The 25,563-nt window shown below is 38.5% G+C and overlaps 1 protein-coding gene across 10 annotated transcripts in view; it reads right to left on the minus strand.

The window, feature by feature from the left end:
- neo1a (neogenin 1a) overlaps positions 1 to 25,563 on the minus strand; it is a 181,244-nt gene that overhangs the window by 107,931 nt on the left and 47,750 nt on the right. For all 10 annotated transcript variants that reach the window (XM_077518927.1, XM_077518926.1, XM_077518933.1 and 7 more), the window contains exon 2: positions 12,713 to 13,036. In XM_077518927.1, coding sequence (XP_077375053.1) covers positions 12,713 to 13,036 — 324 coding nt within the window. The remainder of the gene's footprint in view (positions 1 to 12,712; positions 13,037 to 25,563) is intronic.

Here is a 25,563-nt window from a genome sequence, read left to right on the forward strand (position 1 = left end):
ATTCTGGTGAAGAATTAAATTGAATAATTCATCCATTTACTAGCAGTGCCATTTTGGGAGAAAACTCCATCAGTTAGAGACTGAAATAAGCAAATTTGCAATTAAGTGCCATGGGCATGGCAACTACTGGTAGCGGTTACCCATTAGCCACTATCGCCAGCGACTGATGACAACGGCTGTTGTGAGTCAACACATCTGCCATTAGTTGGCTAGAAGTGTATCTCACCAAGGTGTGACTTGTCCTTACTGAATATCAACCAACGCTGTCCAGTTTTGTCAGTAAGTAAGGCGGGCAGGAAGGATGATAGACGTCACATTCTAGTGACTTCGAACAAAATGCCGTAAATTTAATGGCACCAATTCAGAGGAGATGCGGTGTTTTTAAGCAGCATCAGATAAAGAAGAGATGCGTATTTACAATATAAGTTTTAACATCAACGGTTCAGATGTGAATAACAACAGTCCAGGGAATACTTTTTGTAGACTATTGTGTTATGGACTGCTTCCCACTCCAAACACTCACAATATGGTAAGTAAGAGAGGCAAAAAGCAAATTATGTATTTCTATATCTTTATCTTTATACTGCATCTATATAAACTGATCGTGTGGGTAAAACGCTAGGTAGATAAGTTATAGTAGTTTCAGTATACTCCACTGACTAATATTCTGAATTGATAAAAAATAAGACCTTGAAGTTGTATGTTTTGTTATCTCTGATTCCGCTGCTCTTGCTGATATATTTGGATTCCACCATGGTTTCATTTCAGTATTAGTATCAAGGTACTTTATACAGGTATTGTATTAAAGTCACAATTTTGGTATCTTGATAAGACTATGACTGTGAGCGTATGTCTCTATAAATGCTGCAAGAAATGGTTATCAATGACCTTAGAGCAAAGGATATTCTGCAGTTGAAGAGTAACACATCCTCACTTACAGCGATACAGCAGAATACATGTTAATGATGCAGTTGTGTAAAAGGCAATTCTGAGCTCCTGTGCACATTACAAAAATGAGTTTGGCATGTCCACGGCTTGTCTCCACCAATCAAAATGCCATGAAGACGGTGCATGGCGTGGAGCAGTCTTAACATCCTCCCCAGGGTCGTTCCACACAGAGTTCACTGGGGCTCAGTCAAAGCAGGCATTACATGCACATCCATGGCTACACTCTACTGAAGTGACATATCTCTTGCTTTCAGCCTTCCCCATTCATTTGACCTAAGCACACACATACGTGCACATTAATATGGATTTCTAGTTTCAGTCTGCATGAATGGTTACACGTATGGCGCTACATTTATATATAGGCTTTTATTTCGTCCCATTCCCTTTGCACCATCCACAGGATAATCATTATCCATTCATTCAGTCTTCCTTTCACGGTCACCATTATAGCTTTGAGAGCTATACTGTGTCTTGCTGTGCGGGATTCAGCAACAAAGCAAATGCAAATGAAATCTCCAGTAAGGATTATCTCGCAAGATACTGGCCTTTCGGAACTCATTTTTGTCACTTGGGAATTTTAACAACAAATCTATAATCTACAGGAAAAATACTTTTTACTTGATGTTTAATTCAACAGTGGTAGAGAAAATAAATGTTTTGAAGGGCTTACCTCTCATACCGTGAGCATGTAAGCAACGCCTTTCCACCACCATCCTAAAACCAATAATTACACCGATCTCTGAAGCATACAAAACAAACTGAGAACTTGCTTTCTTCACTCCATCGGTGCACAATGTAATGTGTTTCATCAGTCCAGAATATAAAACGAAATACTCACAGTTGCACAATATCTGCCACCTCAGCAGAAGCCAGACAATGTTAAATATGTATCTTAAACATGTTTTATTTAGATGAAGAGTAGCAAAACCGAAACCTACTTTCTGCAACCACACTTGTGCACCATCCTTTGGCCACTCAACAGTACTGAAAAGTGGTGCTGGGCATCATCACTACAAGGAATCAGCCAAAAACTGAAGCTATCATTGCTCACGGGAACATCAGTATGTGTATCATATTTTTGGAAGCCATTCTATTCATAATTCTTGCAGAGCAGGTAGTAAAAAGTCCTTGAAACTCTTAACAAGCCTGATACTCCGACTACCAGACTCACTTTTCTGTCCAACTGTTTGAGGAACAAAAAGATGCATTTGAAAAGATGTCCCCGCAGAATAGGGAATCTGCAAAAACTTGTGAGAGTCAAGTCTCTTTTAGGGTTCAAAAACTCTATGAAGGCCAATTTAGCTTTGAAACAGGATGGTTTTAATATGGATACTCCCAAAACTGTCACATGAGCGCTTGGATGGGCAAGAGCAGATGAAAGGATGGAGGCACGCATACTAGTCTGTAACAGGCTAGATACACACAGGTGACCTATTCAAGTCAAAACATGAATAAATCAGTAGTTTGATGATGTGAAAAATATTCATACACAATGACCTTCACAGTCACCTGATCTCAACTCAGCTGAACAACTATGGGAGGTCTTGAACCAGTGTGTTGCACAGGTCTTTCAACCGTCATCTTCGTAAAACCAAATAATGGAATATCTCTCCAATTTCGTTTCAATTTCATGTAATTTACTATGCTGATTATGATCCCTCAAGAGAAAATTCAACAAGCAGCCTTGCAGAGAATTTATAATTCAAGCCAAGGAGCACTGACCTTACAACCACTGAGACACTAATAAGGAAGGACACTTTAGAAAGTGAATTTTAAAGAGGGAAGAGAGGTAAATAAAGATAAAGAGGAGTGTTTGAATTCATCCAGTTCTGGATGAGAGTCTTTCTAAACAATACATCGTTGCTCAAAGACATTGTTTTTATGTTGAAGAACACTGTCTGCAAATATACACTTAAAACTATATAGATAGCATAACCCAAGGGAAGGACTGAACAATAAACCTTGGTTATGGAAATATGATGGCAAACTTTAGTTTAAGGTAGGCCCAGTTTCATAAAATGACATTTTCACACCTGATGCACAGCTGCTGCTAATGCTAATTTCACAACTAAGCAGAAAAGATTATAGTTGGACCTCATAGATTTAATGAGTCAGTGCTGTCTGTTGACAGCCAAAAATAATGCAAAGCTACCCATTCAAAGAAAGTAATGATCATCCAATACTATATACTGTAGATCACAGGGAGGAATTTAAAAAAAAATGAACGAGAGCTGCATTTGCAGACGATCGACATGTTTGTACATTTTTTTTTTTGCCGGCAGGCCTACTTGAAGTTATCTAATTGACGTGTAGATCTAGCAGCATGAATACTTTGTGTGAATTTATGATTGTTTACACTATTTGACAGGACTAAAGTCGATGTTTTGATGGGCCAGTCAACATAATTATACCCATTGAAAATGTCTTGAAATGAAATCTGGAGACTGGTGTGAGACTCAAAGGGATTTGACAAATGCTTGAAGTAAATCCACATATTAGTGGCGGCGAGAGCCAATTCTAAACTGAATGGGCATCTCAGACACAAAACAATGTTTTCGAGATGATGAAAGCAAAGGCATCTATTAAAGACTTGGCCTAATTAACATATCATGCTAGCTAGCAGACAGTTACTGACTCACTGATTCCATTCTCCGGGTCCAATTTGAAAATGAGAGTAAGAGTAATAAGATGAAATCCCTGAGGTTGTGTAGATGGTATTGAACAGTGAAATTAGCACTGATCACGTAAGCACGTATAGCCCTATACTCTACACTGACACAAATACACCCACACTTTTTATGTTGTACACAAAGATTCTATTTGTTCAGGTCCAAAAGGTAAAATCTCAATTTATTGTGCTACCCACCTTGATCTAGATTGATTGCAATCTACACTCAAATCCTCAATCAGATTCATCAGAGACAATTGTCTGTGATTATTATATTATTATATTCTATTTTTTTTCCATAACAATTGTTTTCAAAAAAGTGAGGATAAGTTTTGGGGGGTTCATCTGATCCCCTCAATTACGCCACTGACAGTATACCCGCTTTCAAAGTGTATACCAAGCAAATTAGTGCATCAGAGACAAAACAGTAGTGCCGGGAAGTATATTTGTGTCCCTTTCAGACCCACTCAAGTGGCTTATCGCCTAGATGTGTGGTGGTGTCGGTGCAACAATCATGAGTCTAAGGTGTTTTGTTTAACCTCAGCATGCTGGTCGACTCCAACCCCGATTCCACATTGGTAACTTAAAGCTAACACTAAAGCTCGTTAAAGTTGATAAAATAATGGCTTTGATGGCCAGTGTGAAAGATTCTTACATTGGAAATAAGCAACTATGTGGGTGGATTTTAACAACCCCTACCCCTCCTTAGAAAGGTCTGCTTATATGGCCAGTGAAAAAAGGGGTGATTGATTGCATTAGAGAGCCTTAGTAAGTTTAACCCTACTAATACTGCTTCTGAAATTAATTTTATGTTCAGTGACTCGCCAGGTGTAAATTTCCTCATAAATACAGCCACACATACTGTATGCATATCACACAGAGGAGTGTGGAGAGAAGCGATAGGGCCATTCCAATCAGCCTCCTCGCCGACCCAGAGGGGCTAATCAATCAGTGGATGCGCCTAAAATGGAGCCTGTCGTTTTCCTACGACCAAAAAGACTTCCTGCCAACACTGTTCTCCCGAGAGGGTAAAAAGATGGATTTCCCTCCCGTTCCATCCTAGACTCGGATCTCCCATGTCATATTTTCCCAACCTCTGCGTAAGGGTACAACAGCTTTTTGTGTCTGCTGCACACCAACGTCTGACCAGAACAGCTTGACTGCAGTTTTTCTCTTCTTAAGTGCATTTTTCTGTCCGTTTTTCATTACTCAATCTCCAAGGGTAGATGAATGTTTTCATTTTTCAGCTCAATCTGTGATTAATTCTCCTTGGTGTTCAAACAGTCTCTCTATTGCTTTTCTACCCTCTTCCGTGATAGCGAAAGATAAAAATCAGGGTAATGGAACACCACTATGACTCCGACCCTGATTCCACTCAGAAGTAAGAAAGTACATAATTGTTCAAAAGAGGCCCAAGCACTTCTTCATGCAATTACGTATCATTTACTCTAGGCAAGCTAACACAAATCTGAGCACTGAACACACCACGACACATAGCTGTTACATGAAGCCACACCTGGCAAAGGTAACAGTATCCCCCCCACATATACAGACTCAATTGCACCTTCACTTAAGGATTCAAAATTTAATCAACAAGCTGATGAATTACACTTATAATGTATGTTGCCAAAAACAGAGAGGATAGGATACACACCCCTCACCTAGATTGACATTATCATTATTAACATTACATGTTACAACAACTAATCAATGAAATCAATAAAAAAAATCTATAATTCTAAATATTGGCAACGATTGTTATTATTGTACTTTTGCCGAAAAATACGTCATAGTCTGAAAACAATCCACCTTGATCATAATGGTAAATGGAGTGCACTTCCATAATGCAACAGTGTCCAAAAGTGTTTTACCAAGACTCATTCAATTTTTTTTTAGAACACCGGAGTGTGCACCGACGCACTAAGGTAACCACGTCAACCTATGGATTTCAAAAGTCCCTCACCATAAAATGGCCAATTACATAAGACAAGGTATTCTTTTGGACCAATTTTAATTCCTTCCGGCTGTGTCGTACCAGCTGCTAGCTAGCGCTAAGCTAACCTACGGGTTTTCTCCCTCTCCAGTCCAGCGTCCAAGTTTGCAAATGAAAGAGGAAAATGAAATAGATGTTTCTAAACAAAACCAAAAATAAATAAATAAATACACGCTCCAGAGTTTCAAGTTTTACTGTTGTGATATGTCTAAAGTGAAGGCACAGTACTGTATGATTGATGAGTGAGGGAGAACCGTCAGACGTGGATGAAAACCTTATTACAAAGTCATTTTCAGGGTACCGGTAAATGTATGTTTCAGTGCACTTTAATTAAAAACAACAAGAATAACAATAACAACAAGACTATATTTGGTATATTATGTATTGTGGTGTTCTGTAATGTTCATGGGGGTGATTATTAATTATTATGTTAATTAGCCCCACTGTATTGTAACTGGTGTAAAAGTATAGCATGGTTCATTTACGGACACATTTTCAGACACATTTGCAGCCAATGCAGGTAACTAAAGATTTACTCTCAGACCCAACTATTTGTATATGAAAAAGTCATTTTTTTCATGTCTCCTTTAAAGTTACTTTTTCATAAAACTTAGTCACATTGGCTATCACAAACATCCTTCTATAAACAACAATATCAATTTAAAGTTTAGAAGTCTGAACCTAAACTAATGGAAAACCTAAACTAAGGGAAAATATTTTGTATTCTCTTTCTGGTGGTTCCAAGGAGAACGAATGACATGTTTGTGCTGTTGTTTTATGACGACTGGTTAGCCATTTCTTCTCTTTATGAGTAAGCACTGTGGTCGCAGTGGAAGTGCAATGCATGGGAGTGTGTGTCTGTAGGCCACTGGGTGTGTTTGAGCTGTGCAGAGGAATGAGAGGATAATAAAGAAATAGAGGCTAGGAGAGGTAGTAAAAAGAAAAGATGGGGGATGTTGAGTCATTGAGGAAAAGAGTCAAAAATAGCAGAAAGCCAGTGAAAGTAGTTTGACGAGAGAAAACTGCATAGGGATCATTGTGGACAGTCGAGCCTCAAAGCTCCCAATCAAATGCCTCGTTCTGGTTTACATCAGCTTGTGCATGTATGGCACTGATGAATGAAGAAGAAAAGCAGGGTGCGATGTTAAGAAAGTGAATCAGATTTTAAAATATTTTTTTGCACAGCAAGACTGTGCTGGTCTCCAAAAAAAAATGAAGACGCACGTTTATTCTACTTTAACAGGAAATGGCCTTTCCCCAAACGGTCTAAAAAATATTGGTAAGATGAACAATACAGGTTCAGAAGTTCTAGCCCACCTTATAATAAATCAACTTATTAAAAGATATGCCCGTAATACTTTTTTCCTTGTTCTTTCCATACAAAAGAATCATACATGAACGTGTAGCCTAATGATAACACAGGAGCTGTTTGCAGCGTTAACACAGAATCCTCATGGGTGAGAAGGCAAGAGTTACAAGTAGAGATATTTTAATTTAATGACACAGTAATTAATTAGGGCTTGAGAGACGACCCCGTGTTATCGAGACATGAAACCCATGGGTACAACCATCTACTGCTAGTTAGCATCTCTGTGGATATAAGAGTAGTCCGCTTTTACTAAATGCAAATGTGTCAGTGCACTAGCTTGTCTCCATGTACACACAGAATCAAAGATGATCTAATCAGGAAATTGTCTCAAGAAATGTGTGGGTCCACAAAACAAAAACAAAACAACAAGAACAACAAAAACACTAGTAGTGTAGTATTTGGCAGACCTGCGTAGCGATGTAACACTGCCACGGGAAGCCTCAATAGCATTAACGGTGATATTTTATGCATCATTTACTGAAATATGTTTCAGTTTTCTACATTAGGTGACCTTGGTCTTTAAAAATAAATACTTAATTTGTCGAATTTAGTGAAGTCCGAGCAAGACACCCACATGTAGAGGGAAAAAAAAGCAACAATTTTTGTTCCATTTGAATTCTATGAAACCATGTTTTGGTGACATCCATTTACTATTTCCAAAACAAAGCAGGCGTAATAGTCATCTTGTCCAACTGTGTCCTTTATGTGTGCTGAATAACACAAATGGGTGACCAACAAGTCATGATGAGATACATGTGGCATAATATTAGGAATTTAGAAGAAATGGCGGCCTTGGGGGCATAACAATTAAAAAAGAAAAAATTAAATAATCTGGTGATGCCTCTAATACTTTCAAAGGGCATCCAGTTCTATCAAAGCACATTTAAATGTGACAACATGCATATCACTTCGTGTGTTGCTTCTTATAGGCTTCATGGGAGAATTCACGGCTTGGTGTCGCTGTACACGAAAGTAGTGACAGAGGAAGAGGTAATATTGTGCAAGAAAACCCAGCGATATTACGACAGAACTATGTAAAAGTGCATGTTCGGGGGTCAGGATTTAGACCTAACAAAGGCACAACAGAGAGCAGGGACAGAATTAACTCTCCGTTTTCTCAATTGGGGATTTCCCCTTTAATAGCAGTGAGGTGTGACTCAATTTGAGCAATTGTGGTGGGCTGAGTTCAAAGCCTGACAGTGGGAGGAGGGCGTCTGTGTGGGAGAACAGCAGACCGTTAAGATGGGATTTCTCATTAGTTGTGTAGCGCTTTGTGTCCTGGCTATCAACGCTGCACACCGCTCATTCCCTCTCTGCCCTATAATTCCTCTCCCCTCCCTTTTAGGACTCAAACTGAACACATAATATTGCTCCCCCCCGTGCCCCCCAACCCTCCCACCTTTATGAGAGACTGTGTGCAGTTCCATGATATCAGACTGTATACACACAAGCTGAACCATACAAAAGAAGCCACATGACAAAGCAACAACATCACATGAAGGTTCTGCATCCAGATTCCAAACAGAAATTGCAAATTTGGTTACAAATGCATTAATAGCTGCTATTAAGCACAATAAAAATGCATATTCATAATAAGAACTTTTTTTTCTCCATGTAATTGCAATTCCCTCAGAATATACAGCAAGATACTGCCCGACTACAATCCGAAAGAAAGCAATTATGGACTATAAAATGATCACAGCATATTATAACTGCAATTTGCACATAGCATGCAAATACAGTATACCACCCTGGGGATGTGAGCAGCTATGGACAACATCAGAACAAGCTGAGTGAACGTGTTTTGAGATGATATGTCAACCCTGGCATTGCCATGCTTGATTCTTAGCATTCATGCTAATTGTATGTCCATTTTCTTGACCACTTGTCCTCACAATCACAGCTGAGCTGGAACCAAGGTTATTTTAGTAAACAAAAACTAATGAAAAAAACAAACAAAAATTAAAAAAAACTATTTAGTTAACTAAATAAAATAAAAACGAAAATGCTTTAAAAAAACAACAACAACCTTAAACTACGTTTGTTTACAAAACTGACTAAAACTATAATTAAAGCGAAAATGTCCTTTGTTTTAGTCATTGGTAATTAATTTAATACGTGAACCTTTGGGGATGGTTATAAATGTGATTTTCAGTAGATTTATTGCGATATTAACCGGAATAAAGACGTTTGATAGAGTGTCGCACAGAAGTGAGGTAATATAGCAGCAGCTAGAAAAGAACCGTCGCTAGGGAAGAAATGTGTTACTTCTTTCATTTTACCATGTTGTTTTTTAAATATTGTACACAATACACATAAAAAAAAACGAAACTAAAACTAAGCATTAGAAAAAACTAAAACTAAGCATTAGAAAAAAACTAAAACTAATAAAAACTAACAGAACCACCCGGAAAACTCATTTTCTTATTTTAAATGAATACAATTACAAAAAAAAAAAAAAAAAAAACACAAAAAAACAAACAAAACAAAAAAAAAAACTCTAAAATGAAAATTCCCAAACTATAATAACCCAGGCTGGAAACTTTCCCAGCTGACTGGCAGTTGTGTTCCGTCAGTCAACTTGACAATGTCAAGAGGTGTGATACATGCTGGACCAGTCAGCAGACAATTGCAAGGCATATATGACGTCCAAACGTTGACACATTTGCACAGGTCTCAGGACAGTTTAGAGTCCTGGAGAAAACTCACATGAGCATGAGGAAACCACAAGAACTCCACACAGGAATGCTGAAGCTGAGATTAAAACTCGGGACCTCAGGACTGTGAGACAGACGTACAAACCACTAGGTCACCATCCTGGCCTAGTTTCAAATTTTCAGAGACAAATATAATATATTAATAAAAAGGTATGAAAAGCAGGATATATATATTGCTGTGCAGTTTTTTGCAATGATATAACCGTATCAATTAGGGCTGGGCAATATGGCCAAAAATACCTTCTTTTTTTTTTCTTTTTTCTTTTTTCAGCCATTCAGAACGCTTACAATTTTAATCGATTTTGATCCAATAAAACCAACAAATGTTACATTTATTCAAAAATAATTCCTATGTAAAATGTTCAGACAACGCAAAATGTTCAGACAACAATAATGTATACAGATTCTAAATCAGTTTTCATAGTTTCATAGTTTGTGCTTAAATGCCAATTAAGTAATTGGTAGCTATTGTAAACACTTGTGCAAAATTACAACCCACAATAACATTTGGATGTAACAGAACATAACAACTTTTAATCATCCAGAAGAAAAAATTCAATTTCACAATTTAGCAAATTTTCAACGATTTGATTTTTAAAATGACGATTAATCGAATTAATTTGATTTATTGCCCAGCCCTACAATCAATCAGATCCGCTTTCACCCACAAAAATAAATTAACACAATAGTAAGAAGAAGAAGAAGAAGAAGAAGAAGAAGAAGAAGAAAAACAGACTAGAAACATGCCAAAAAAGTAAAATAAATTAAAAATAAAATAAAAATAAAAAGTCCCTTTTGCCCCTAAAATATGAGACAGCGCAAGTAAATGTATATTCCTTTATTTATTTATTTTTAGGTTTTGTTTTTTCCTGACACACTTCGTGAACAGAATATTGTGATGACACAAAACAAAAATACACCGGGCAAGACTCAAACTTGCACCAGGGTTAGTTCAACATTGCGAACTAACGCTTTTTCACCACATTATTTGTCCAAAAATATACAACAAAGATGACTTTATTCTTCGTTGATGTTTTAGGACTACGCACACCAACATCAAGACACTTTATGGCACTATGTTGCTACCTTCACAAACACTTCACTCAGTATACTGCATATAACTGGTTACGTTGCAGTGGTGACTAAATATTTTTTGGGATGGGAGAGTACTGGTACCTGGTATAAGCGCAATTAGAATTTATTTTAGTCAGTGCAAAAGTGTGAGCATTGACAAGAGGAGCCTGCGGAGGTGTGTCAACGATGGCGCCAATATGCGGAAGCGCGCACCACATCTCCTGGCAATCAATCCCAGATATTACCCTGATATTTGACAGATACGCTCCAGCCTTCGTGCCACGCCAGCCATCCGTGACTTGTTCGGTCATTACATCAGAGAGGTCACGCCCACGCCACCCTCCGCCTGCACCTAATGGCCTGCACTCACGACACTGTAATTAACCTTTTTTACAGGCCACCTGCCGGCCAGCTGACAAATGTAAAGTAAAACCTAAATGTCTGCGTGCGCATGTGGATGAATCGAGGTGATACATTTTATGAATCGTCCTGAAAAGTAGGTGTGTCCATAACGCCTGACAGATTCTCCATTCCTCGAGTAGAAAGTGATTGCATCTAACGTCCAATCACGGCTGACCCCCCGGCTATATGAGACTGTGACAGCGGCGCTCATCTCAAATCCACATTTGCATTATATTTCCACAGGGCTGAGAAGCCCTGCGACAGTTTAGTGCCCCGCTATGGCTGTTAAATCATTTCAGAGATACACGTTGTTGTGAGTCAAATGGATGAATATTTTGTCTTGCTCGACAGATGAGTACTAAAAATGGCATCATGACCAAGTCGTTGTCATATTGTTAGTGTTCATCCAATAAAGAATGTGTTTTTAAATTATAGCCTGCAGCTAGATGGCTGCCAGCGGAGCTATTGCGTTGATAATGGGGAAACCTATTTATCCTTCAGCTACACCAGTGTTGTTGAAGACTAAATTAATAGGAATTACGTTACAACTAAAAGCAAAATATCATGTACATGAGAATGGAATCAGAGTGAATACAACAAGGTCTTAATACCAAACAAGCTCATACTACATACAGGTATACATCCAGCAAAAGGCCTCTCGAGTATCTTTAACCTGCCAGCATTGTACCAAGAGGAAAGCTCAGTAAATACATTTCTGGGCTGCAAATTGAATTTCAGGGCACGACTTGACTCGAAAACACCTAATAATCCCATGTCACTCACTGTTCTCACACTGAAAAAGGTGACATTGGGCTAGCAGGAATAGAAAAGACAAATCAGAGTCCTTTTCATGCATATAGGATCCACAAAAGCAGTGCATTCATGCTTCTGCTGGGTGGTCTGGTGAACCATTTCAAGGACAAAAAATCAATTGCAACGGGAAAAAAAAATAAAAAAAAAATCATGAACTTTTTCCCATTGACAAATGAGTGCACATCATGAGAAGCACAGCACTAAATAATACATGATAACTGAATGAAAGAATAATAATTATGTTTGTGGTCTGTATTCAAATGGAATAATATATACATATATATATATATATATATATATATATATATATATATATATATATATATATATATATATATATATATATATATATATATGTATATATATATACACACACATATATATATATACATACAAACTACATTTTTGTCAGACTATGAATTCAATTTCTTTGAGGGCTGAACAATAGATTTACTTCAAATCGATCAGTTCAAATTCGAATCAATCAGTTTGGGGGGGACTACAACTAATTAAAAATGTTTTCTCCATAATTACTACATGCAAATAGGAAACCTGATTACAAGCAGCAAGCAGAACTTGCTATACTTAATGTTAAAGTGTCAGGTATCCAGTTAGACAGAAATCTCCATTTTAAAGAGTCCGAAGACACCAGCACTGAAATTGCAAGGAAATAAAAGAGGAAAAAACAGCAACCACGTAATTGTCAACATACTAGTTGCCATCCCTACCTGCAACAAAGAGGTGCGCTGTGCGACTAGAAATGGATCCGAGGTTTTCAATGGTGGCAACACATTGGTATGTGCCCTCATCGGGTTTGTTGTGCTTTGAGTGGACGACATGGGTGAAGAGTAGAGAGCCGTCTGGGAGTATGCGCCGTCTCTCATCCGAAACCAGACTCATGAAGGTGCCGTCTTTCTTCCACTCGATGCGTGCTGGTGCGGCTGCGTCGCTGTGCGCGGAACAGTTGAGCAGCGCAGAGTTCCCCCGAATGGCCACTGTGTCCCGGGGCTCCACCGTGAACCAGAATGGGCTGAAAGGCTGTGCTGCTGATGCTGGAGAGGCAAAAACAAAGGAGAAGATTGTCAGTTGGAGAGTTCAAACTTTCTTATCTTATCTTTTGCATGATTGCGGACTTGAGATTTAGAAGTGGGCCAAAATAACTCCCACATGGTTTTGAGAAATAAACTATGCAGGTCATAAGAAAATTAGTGCTTGCTAAAATTTAAAAAAAAGGACATGATTGGTCAAAAACACAGAAAGTTATGTTCCCGAAGAAAAACATCCAGAGACTTTTCATTATGAAACCACAATCCCCATTGAAATTGAATGAAAGGATCTGACAAATATAACCCAGACGAGCCTCCCTGGCAAGTTAATATCGCGACTAGAAGCAGAAAGGGCATCCAAGTTGTAGAATTCAATTGCAATTTCCTTTCCTCGGGTATAGACGTTAACATCATAGTGGAATGGATCGTGCCAAAGTCAGCCTAAGTGCAATTGTTTTGCATTTGTACTCATCCATTATTCAGGCCCCGGCACCGAAGAGCCACACACTGGTATTGGTTAGACAAATAACAGCAATTGCCATTTCTGTAGGGATGAGGAGAGACGGAAAATAATTAAGGGGGTATTGGAGGTATTTTAATAATGCAGTGAATGGAGTGAAATAAAAGGTGGAATGTTAAACACAGTTTAAACTATACTTGCTCTATTCTAAAGAAATGGCACGTGTCCAAGAGCAGGTGAGAGAGGAAGGAGAGAGCTATATGGTGATGTCAGCGGTTGAGATATTTAACTTCTCGGAGGCAATTCCTCTACCTTGAGGCATCAACTCCCTTGTGAGCACCAAAGAGAAAAGCTTGTAATGTGGGCTTCATTACGAAGCAATACCAACACATGGCAGACAATTCAGTGTTCACAATAAATTGTGCAATCATTTCGATGCTCATTCAGCAGGGGAGGGGATAGAAGTGCCCCCATTCTTTTTTAAATGGCCCATGACCAACCAGGGTGCCTTGGCACACTAGTGTGTGTGGGAAATTCTCCAATAATTGCACTCATTTTCACGAAAATCAATATACTGTATATTAAATGGACAGATAGCTTTATCGTCTATCTATGCCAGAAACAAAATAGATACAAAAGTGACAGGCAGAACAATTAAATCCTCTTCTTAGATGGGCTTCAATTCATTTTGAAAAGAAAAAAAAAAAAAAAAAAAAAGGGAAAAAAATAAAACCCAAGAAGTTTTCAGCTGTAGTTTGAACTTTTATTTTATTTACTTATTACAAATTAATCCTGAATCAGAGTGAGTTGTTTGCGTTTTATTTTTAATTTAAATTCTGTATTGCAGAGTGTGGTTTTGCTTTTCTGCCATTTGAAAATGATCTGTCATTGGTTTAATAGAAATTTGAGTACTCATACTGGTATTGCTGTTAATGTTTTATGTTGTGTTTGTTTTTTTGTCTTTCTGTAAAGCGCTTTGTGAGAGTTCAGGCTGTTTCAAAGCGCTATATAAATAAACTTGAGTTGAGTTGAGTTGTGTTTCTGGAATGCGCTTTGTGACAGCTAGGGATGTTTGAAAGCGCTATATAAATAAGGATGACTTGACATCGTATCATTCTAAATATGAGTATCGAACATCGCTTCTACCTAAAATCATTTATATCTATAATGTGTAAAAGTGGATGTGCTTCAGCAACGGCAAGTCAGAGAGTAGCTTTGAGTAGCTAGCTACATATTAGGGGTGTTAAAAAAAATCGATTCGGCGATATATCGCGATACTACATCGCGCGATTCTCGAATCGATTCAATAATAGGCAAAATCGATTTTTTTTTTTTTTTTTTTTTTTTAGGATTCACACCTTAAGCATGGAAGAATGTTATATGAACGGAACATTAAGCCTTAATATTTTATTTTAATGCTGTTCAAACATGAAACAGATTACAACCTCTATAAGACTGAAATTTCAGATGAATAAATAATACATTTTCATATAAATCTTACACTCTACAAGCTTACTGATTAGTATTTTCTAAATTTGAATGAAAAAAAATCGCAACAATCGACTTATAAATTCGTATCGGGATTAATCGAATCGAATCGTGACCTGTGAATCGTGATACGAATCGAATCGTCAGGTACGAGGCAATTCACACCCCTACTACATATGATCTCTGGAGAGCCTGTCCTCCCATCATTATACAACCAAGTACTGTAAATATGCTATTTCTCGATAAGTATCTCAAAATTAGCATTTCAAAAATTCAGGAATTGTGTTGTCACAATTCTCCTACAATCTATGGAGTAACCCAGTTGGGTATAAAAGAACATTTTTACCCACGACTGTATAACAGAAGGAAACGGAATGGAGTCAACTATCCTTCCACCTCTAATAAGATGCACAACAGATGCTTGTAGTAATCCCCATCATAGCAACAGGAGGGGAGCACTTAGCTTCAGCACGACTTTCAAACAAAATGGCGAACAATCTGCTTTCAGCAACATCCATCACACCCTGAGTGGAAATTATTTAAGCCTGGTGATAACGCCTTTGATAAGTAGTTGGAGCTGCCCTGTATTTGAGCTGTAATTTTCACTTTCAACCCTCAGATACTCCTTGAGGGGCATGTCTGGTTAGCATGTCCGCCAGGTCATGAGATCGATTCTGGGCTCTGGCCTTTTCTAAGTAGAGTGAGCATGTTCTCCCCCGTGCTGTTGTGGGTTACCTCCGGGTATACTCTGGTTTCCTCCCACATTCCAAAAACATGCACAATAGGTTCATTGAACATCGAATTGTCCCTACGTTTGAATGATTGTCCGTCTGTGTGTGGCCTGCAATTGGCTGGCAACGAGTTCAGGGCGCCTCTGCCTGAAGACAGCTGGGCTAGGCTCCACGACCCGTGGATAAGGGGTTCGGATATGGATGGATATTCCTCCAAACTAAATACAATTTTAATCAAAGTAAGACCATCTAACATACATTGGCCATCACATTAGTGAAATACGAAAAGACTGACTATAACCCAAATTTCACTTGTAAAAATATATTTTTAGAACACTAATGGCAATCAGCCGATGTCATAACCGGCATATGTTGATCAATGCCTTTCATTGCTGATCACAAAAACTGATCACCCGCAGCTCGTACTTTGAAGCCTGCAGCCAACTAGAGAACAGCCTGTGTGCACTGTAGCATGCCTCCCCCCATTCCACTGCACTTTCACAGCACTACACGTTACAAATCAAACCATAATATATTTTTGTGAGTTTTCTACACTGTCAATTTGAAATAATGCCCTATTTTTGTATAATAAAGGGATGGACATTTGGATAAAATGTTAATCGAAAAAAATTTAAAATAAACGATTATTAAAATAATCATTTAAAAATGTGCCCCTCACCCTTGTGATTGGAATATTGGCTGATGATGACCAATATAACCCCGCAGTATTATTATTATTTTTTTATTATTTGTTTTTATTTTAGTCTAATTTCAGCCTTAAGCATTTCTGACTCAAACTTCCACAGAGACATACATCTCTCTGAGGGAGTCTACTGAAGGAATGTTAGAATTATTGAGGTATAGTGACTATTAGAAAGTGTGCATAGAGAATTGGAGTATGCATAACATTGGTGTTTAGAATTGCCTCAAAGAGTGAGAGGTTCATCATGAAACCCAACACGTTTGGCACAACAGGAGTGTAAGTTACAGAAGAAATATTAAGAAATATTTCTAGACAAGTTGTTATGCTAAAGCGTATTGGTTATGAAAGACTACAGGATTTTAAGCACAGAAGAGGATGTTGAAAGAATATTACATTGAGTGAAAGTGCAAGCAGTGAGGAAGCAGCGCACCCGCTTGCCTCTGAATATTAGGAAACACCACGACAGGCAACCGGTGAGAACGAGGGATCAGAGAGCATGAGGCTAGAAAATGAGGTTGTCTACTTGATAAGTATGGGCTGTTACCTCTGTCCCAAATCCACTTTGCTCTGTATCATTAAAGGTTTTCGGGAGCTCAGCTTAAGCTGATGCCATGATATCCTATATTGCGCTCTCAAGCTAAGGCTGTATTACTAAACATAAGCCCATGTTGGGAAATAGTGCAAAAGTGCGTACATTGACGCATAATTCATCTAAGTGTCTTGTTTTCCACGAAACAGGCAAGAACCATCCTTGTGAAAAAACACACTGAAGAGGATAGCGATAAAGAGGATCTGCTCGCACAAAGACCCTGTTTTGTTCCATCAGTGGCTCAGCAGGAAACCTCCTCCCTTACTCAGACACTGTCTGAGAGCCACCATATTGACTACCCTTCTTATTGAGCCACTCTTTAAACAGAATAGACCACTTTCAAAATCAGTTGGTTTTTCTTCGACAGTCTCCTCTCTGACTTGGGTGAAAAACAAGGGCAACCTTGGTAAAAACACTTTTTATGCACAAAACCAGCACAGAATTGGATGTGCAATTCAAAAGACTAAAGACTTTTTTTTTTTTTTTTTTTAAGTGTGGCCCAAGACATTCAAGTAGTGACATCCTTGAATGTCACATTACTCACATAAAGCTTCATAGAGCGTATTAAACAAAGTGAGACAGCATGTGTCAAAAACTGGTTGACTGGTGAGGAATGATACAGCACAAAGCAAGGGATCAGCAATGGTGACTGTACAGGTGAAGATACAATCACCTAACAAGTGAAGAGGACGATTTTAAGTTGCAGGGCAATAAACACAAAACAATGTTCAACTTTAATACAGACAAGTTACATTTGCACGAAAGAATGGAACTGAGTAAACATTTTCGACTCGCAAGTACATACGAACGTATTTGTAATTACGTTCAAATGTACTTGTAAGCTAAATGCTATTAACGTTGCGGTTTTTTTTGGGGTTTTTTTTGCCCCATAATGCCACAGGGTATTGACTTGCGCAAGTAAAAATAATATTCATAATAATTTTTGGCTTAATACCATGGGGTACTGACTTGTACATGGGCATAACCAGTAAGTGACACTATGGGAAAAGAATGCTCAATGGAAATCATCCCAGAATACATAATAATAAATCCTAAAAATTACAAATAAACGTTTACTTACTTAATCTTTGAACACAGTTGTAGGCCAAATGCAAATAAATAAATAAATAATTTACTTGTCAATACCCTGTGGCATTATGGGAAAAAGTTTTCAGCACTTAGACTACAAGTAAGTCCAAAAGTACTCGCATAAATGTATTTGCAAATACGTTTATATGTTAACACGAACGTATCTGCCAGCCATAAATGTTTTCTCTACTTTGGCAGTTCCCCGTTTTCGTACTTTGGAGAGTGTGACAGTGCCATGACTTGTGAATGTGATAATCAGCTCTATTTTCTCTTATGAGCTCATCCTCTCACTCTAATTCTTGCTCAGATGCGTCTGCCGGATCACACCCAAACACGAGACAACGTTAAGCGGCCTCACCAGCGGTTGCGCACCGGTCAAACGTACTTCCTAATGGATCGATAAGTAGAGTTGTCAGGCAAGCAAACAAAAGATTCCTAGGAATTAAATTACTTGGTACCAGTTCTCAAAAACAACCAGTGTTCAATTTTCAGTAAACAACACAGAAAAAAAAGAGAATCAATGGTAAAAAATCTGTGTCAAACAACATGATGCAGTTAATATATTTTCGACAAAAGTGAACAGATAGCCACCACAAATGGATTGCACAGAAAGATGGCTTTCCTTATGCGAGCAGTTGACTGAGATCCGGGTGGGATTACGCAGTGGGGGAGACCTCTCACCTGCTGTGGATGTGATAATTAACCAGCACTGATTGAGGCTTGAATTTGCCCTCTTATCAGCTTCCCCATGGGCCGACAGTGAAGGATCGCTCCACTGAGACGAACACAGATCCAGAGCATACTTGCATTTGCTAATTTGAGAAAAATGCAGTGTTACATTATGATGTGCTTAAAACTAACTGAGCTGCAGCCAACTACTGAAAACCATTTGAATATTTCACACTGATTTCATACTAGACACACTGCCTTTAGCCCCAAAACACTGCCGCAGCATTCTAATGAGCCAGAATGTGTTTCTGAATAGTTCTGGAAAGTAGGAGGGGGAGGGGGGGGGGGATACTCCATTGAAAAAAACTGCTGGGTTTCCTTCCAGCCTTTCTATTATCCAGTTCTTTAATGAATTCCTCCATCTGGGGATAAGTTACTGTATCTACAGTTTGGGGGTGGGGGGGGGGGGGGGGTGGGGGGGGTTCATGTCCAGGAAGTAGTCAACAAGCTGGGAAGATGGAACCGAGTTCTTCCTTTCTCTGTGAACAACACCAAATGAGATAATCATCTGAGACAGGAACTCACATTTATCTTTCAACCCACCAGCTACACTTCCCTCAGCTCAGCACCACCACCACCATGATACTAAAGAAAATTGTGTGGCTGTAAGGAGATAGTCTATGGATTTTTAAAACGAAACTCAATAGTGTTCTCTAGCAGTGTTCTTGCAACCATGTTCACTCGTCAAAACACAAAAGAAATAAAATCAATCAAAAATAAATAAATAAATAACTGAATTTCCACAAATTTAAACAGTCATTTAGAAGCATTGGATTCCGAAGTCAATATTTGGCCCATTTTTGCCATAAAAAGGAAGGCGGTCATCTGCAATATCAAAGTCACTGGCTCCTTGTAGTAGCCGATAAGCTCAACTCTAATGGACTATGCAGGGCAACACATTAAATATTTTCTGAAATGTCAGACGGCATAACAGCTGTCAATATGTTGTTATGACCAGATTTTCAAAATTAAAACTGGGACATTGCAATTTTGCTCGGAATTAAATATACAATATATTCTCACCAGGAACTATTTAGAACAAATTTAATTTATAGTCAATCTGGTTGTGTTATTCATTTAGCTAAATCTATTTTGGTTGACAGTTCAACAGCTGGATATAAGCAACGCAATCACCATTATCTAACCTTTTCTTGCTCGGTGCCTTTAGCTAATTGGAAGCTGACTGTGCAGTTTACCAGTCCCACATTGTAGCATTGGAAATATGCCGCCTGGGTCAATGCTGTGACTGCAGCATTGGCTAGTTGGATTACATTTCCCATGATTCTTAAGACCTCGATACACCAATCCAATGTCAGCTAAATGTGACTGACTCTTACCACCTGTGGCATCGGCCTGACCGTCGGCACATCACAACGGAAAAATGACAGAAATACACGCTGCAACAGACACTGACCCTAAATATTAAGCATGCACATCCATGAGAAGTAATAATGCTCTAGATGAGCGGGGGTACTATCACTATTCCTCATTGTTAGAAAAAGGAAACCAGAAATCTCTTTATGGAAGCGGGATATAAAATTGTAAACAATGCATACCGCTCTCTTTTTCACAATTCACTTCAATGATATACTCCCACACAAAGCACACCCTCAGGCTCTTTACAGAGTACCGTGTAATGTACACTATCTGGTATATCCATTGGGTCTCCATGTCATGTCATAGTTTGGCTTTCATCATTTGAGCAACATACCCTTTAACGGTAATGTAATACAATGCCGGTCTCTCTTGAACCATAGTGATGAAATCATCTTCTCAATCTCTGGTCAGACAGACATTATATTTGCATCCAAATGTGAAGGGTGAGAATGTGCTAAATGAACAAAATTGTAATGGTTTTACATCACTAAACTACATCTGCATTCGTCATGTCCTGTTTTTGTCCCATGCGCTTATTTGCTAGCTAATACCCAATTAGAGTGATCAAATGTCATGACAGATTGGTGTACAAAGACTTTTAGTCACGGAAATGTGAAGTAGTTCTAGTTCAGTATGACGAAAACATGACTGCTAGGTATTTAACAGTTAAAATTCTTTTTACTTGGTTTATCAGAGGAATTGCTTAAAAATAATAATATAATAAAATAAATAAACACGGACCAGTGTAATAGTGGGACAAAAGAATGGGGCTGGCAAATCCAGTGAGACTTGCGATACAAGGCTCAAAAACGGAACTCTCCCATTAACCCGGGACATCTGGTCAGTGGTCACCCTAAATATGTTACAAGCTACCGGTATGCCATCCAAATTCTTGTTCAATAATCCCATTAAATTGTGTTTAGCCTAGAATGCATCTTTGCCCACTCGAGGACACAGACACAAGACACTTTTTATAAAAATCCTGAGATTGAAAGTCATTATGGAATTGTATAACAGTTGTCCCAAATGTGTGTTTAGGTCTGCATAAATAGAGCAGACAGAAAAGCAAAGTAAACTGTTGTCCTTGTCTGCACTGTCATGGAAAGTCATGGACGTAAATGTACACTCACACACCAGAACAGCATTTACAGCTAAGTTGATTAGCTCTTTCTAAAAGCGATGTGATGGTTAACTCTAGTTGTGGAGATAATCAGGACTACTTCATTGCCCTTTTGGGTTATTTTTCACAGCATAAACAGCTTCAAAGTGCTTGATGGGGCGGTGCTGATAAAAGAGGAGCAAGTCCCTGCATGCTCACAGCCCTTTGGAGAAAATCATTTAACAATGTCATACACGAGATCAAAGGCAGCAAGTCTATATTCTGGGAGGGAGACTTGACTGTTTTACCTGAAATCAGATACAGTACTACTACTTTAAAAAAAAAAAGATCACTCTAAAATTAAAATATACTTTATACAGAGAGTCATATTCAGTGCAACAAGGACGTAGAGAAATGTATTTAACGACAGCCAAGTAATAACAGTGGAGTTCAGTGTGCTCACAGGGGTTAAACGACAGCACTAGAGGCCGAGCTAAATTACAAAATGAAGAGGCTGCGAGAGGCTTTTAGATATTATTAGCGCCGTGTACAAGATTGTCCAACTTGCTTTGAAGTTGTCTTTCCTACAAAGAACGATTTTAGTCTGAACATGAGCCTAACTAACTCACAGTGAGTAACCAAAGCAGGAAAGTGTAATATTCTGCAGCTCCAGTCCTGTACAAGTTATATGCATGTAGTTTTTAATGAGCTATTAGAACTGCCATTATCTAGTTCTGCTCATGTCGCTTGTAAAGTTATAATTAGCTTCGAGGGAAACTATGGTGGTATTTACACAATGCATTAAAAGCAGAATTAACTGCCCTGGTCTTTAGCCAACCACGAAACGGACGATATGTCCAAAGGGATCAATACAGACGGTGGTGGAGCTCAAGTGTCTACTGTTCTGTATATTCAATTGCTTAAATATGGCTTGGCGAATGGTTATCAGTGAGTCAATGCTGTGTGACGATCCTCTCAGAATTACACCCTCATTCCTCTGGGCCTGCTTTTCCATTCAGCAGAGCTGCAGAGCTTGCCCACATCTGTTCAACCATTACACCGCTTTGTTTGCACTTTTGTGCTACTGCATGAAGATTTTTTTCTTCTTCTTCTTCTTCTTCACGCTCCAACAATAAGCAAGAGGCTCGCGCCAGTCCCTGCTGGTCTAACTCCACAGACAAACGATACTGAAGGATGTAGTTAAGCGGAAGGTAAATATGGAAGGCAAAGCTGTGCAAAAAGAATCTTTGAGAGAAGATGCATCATCTCACATCCTCATAAAACATGCAGCCCCATGACACACATATTTTGTCATCAGTGTCAACATATTTTCTCTTACCCATCTCACAGAAGCAGACCAATCATCATTAAAGGGTCACCCCAAAAATGTTTTACAAAAATATGTTGTATGTGTCTCCGCTAGTCATAAATAAGGCATTCTGATTAATGTTGCATTTGTTGAATATGAACTAAAGAGCAAAATCCACCCATTTTATCAATCACAGGGGACGACCATTTTGCACACTTGCAGGAGACTGAAAAGTGACATCACAGTTGCTCAGGGTTCAGGTAACAACCAATCATGACTAAGTTTCAAAAAACAAGTGAAAAAGGCTCTAGTCGAGCCGCCACCGGTTCAAAGCTCTTATGTGTGGGTCAAACCTCCACCATTTTCAATAAAAGTGTTTTTGAACAATATTTTATTAAAATAAAATTTATTGTCAGCAAAATTAGAATACGATGGTATTGAAAATGGATGGATAATGGCAAGACTCAGTACTCAAGTGTTAGTACTTGAATACTCAAATATAAGTACATGAACTCATTCATGAATGTACTTTACAGAGACTTGATTGTGTGTGCAATCATTTGAACAAGACATAATTCTCCTCTCCAATCAAATAAAACAACTTTATTGGGATATGATCTGTGCTAAACTCAAAATCACTCAACATGGCAACTAGGGAAAGGGTCAAGATCACCAATATCTAAACAGGACAAACTGTGAAATGGGCGTTGCCATTTTCAGTAGGGCTGGGTCTAAAATATCGATCTAACAATATTGAATCAATATGCCTTTTAATAGTCCAATATCGATTCATAAAACTATTAATCGATACTTTTAATAAGGCTTTTTCACACGTAAATTAAAGTGCCAAAAAGAAGTTAGGTAAATATTGGACATAAAAACACAAAATATGGATGCATAATTATGTACTATGACTGTGTCGCTTACAATACAGGTAAATATGTTTTCATTTATTTATTAACCAGTGGAACCTTAGTATAAAAATCTGTCACAGGAATGTAAACGTATGAGTGTTTTTGCCACGACAATTAAATAGCGCTGTGGTTGTAATTGATTTCAATTATTATTTATGGTTTTGGTCAGGTCATGTTAAATACAACATACATGATACGTGATTAATGTAACTGTATTGGATTAAATTATAAATGCAAATATTCATATTTGTCATCGATTGGCTGGCAACCAGTCCAGGGTGTCCCCCGCCTCCTGCCCAGAGCCAGTTGAGATAGGCTCCAGCACCCCCCGCGACCCTAGTGAGGAATAAGCGGTCAAGAAAATGGATGGATGGATGGATGGATGGATGGATGGATGGATGGATACTCATATTTTATGAATGCACCAAGTAAGAGAAAGAAGTTTCTAGTATTTTGCAACATTGGTACTTCTTGGAATGTCTTCCATATAAAAGTAAAATTGGTACTGCATGAAATCCTTAACTGAACCTTAAATCAATGTGAATCGTGAATCGAATCGGGCCCTTCTGAATCGAATCGATTTTTGAAATCTGAATCAATACCCAGCCCTAAATTTTCAGTCACACACAATTACATTCACACCATGTATACCAACATTGATCCACACCAATTCAAAAACTGTACACAGATACAAAGCTGATTCAAATGAATAGCATATATTAATAACTAATAAAAAACAAGCAGTTTAATTAATAGCCAACCAAAACTCTTCATTAGTGTCTTTCAACAGTAGAAATTGTGAGGCTGCACATATTCGATTATGCAGGGGTAATTAATGTGTCAATTGAGTGCATAATTACATAGTTGTGCTTATTCTGAGAAATTGGCAGTACCGATAGAAGCTAATTTGCTTATACAAATGTTCCTATTTCCCCCTCCACATTTTCAACATAAATGATTTAATTCGCTTGTCTGAATAGATTACAAGAACCGCTGGCAGTACTGCTTGAATATTTCCAAATGAAATAAAAAGGAAAGACGTGTTGTTGATCTGGAACATTTATGGCAAATTATTGTAATCAGTCTAGTAGTGCTGTAACCACAAAATATTCCTATCTCAACAATTACTAGAACGCTTCAGAGTCACTGAGTTAGATAAACCCTGTTTCCGGAATACTGACGGGTAGTAGTATCATTGCAGGATTGTGTGATTTTATCGTGCGCTTGTGTGTTTTTGTGTGCACACAATTACAAAGGGAGTGACTGAGCGCATCACAAGGAGTCCCCTCGCTCGCTTGCATCATTCCATCTGCATGTGTCCCTCTCACAAAGGAAACTTGCGTAGGAGAGCACGTGAGCACTTGACACAAACACATCCTGTGGCAGATTTGATCAGAGTGCAGCTGGCGCTCCATCTTATCATTCGGCCAAGGTGTGTAAACAGTCTGTTGCTAAGCATAACAGCCTGTGAATGTTTGTTTACTGTATTTCAAGAGCGGACTAAACCTCAGCAGAGCAGCGATATGGTCCACTAGCCAATTCTCCTGTGAACAACATCAAGTATTGGGAGGTGTTTCTTTCACTATTGGCTCAAATGAGGGAGTCAAACGTGCTTACTAGTCTCTAAATACAAAGCCCCCTGTCAATCGGGACTGTAAAGCCTCCATCAAAAGAGCATCAATAAAAGATGAGCGGATTATGTATTTAATATGCTGCATACACCTTACTTGGTATAGTGGGCATAAATAATTCACGGGAGGGGTATCAGATAGGCCTGCGTAATGCTGACGCAACACTTTACTGCCATGTTGAAGTTTTTTCCCAAAATAGATGAGCGGAGAATCAGCTTGAAAATGAGGACGAATTGTTTGCATTTTTCTTCATTTGGTCCTCCCTCTCCAAAGCAACAGTGCTTTCCCCTTCTTTGTTGCTCCCTCCAACACTGATGTATAATGAGGGATGTTCCCTTAAATGCGCGTCTGCCGATTCAAGGCTGAGACGAGCCAAGCTGCTGAGCAAATAAGTGGCTGAGTGGCAGCAGCTGA

This window comes from Festucalex cinctus, chromosome 4 (assembly GCF_051991245.1).
Source record: "Festucalex cinctus isolate MCC-2025b chromosome 4, RoL_Fcin_1.0, whole genome shotgun sequence".
Taxonomy (NCBI): domain Eukaryota; kingdom Metazoa; phylum Chordata; class Actinopteri; order Syngnathiformes; family Syngnathidae; genus Festucalex; species Festucalex cinctus.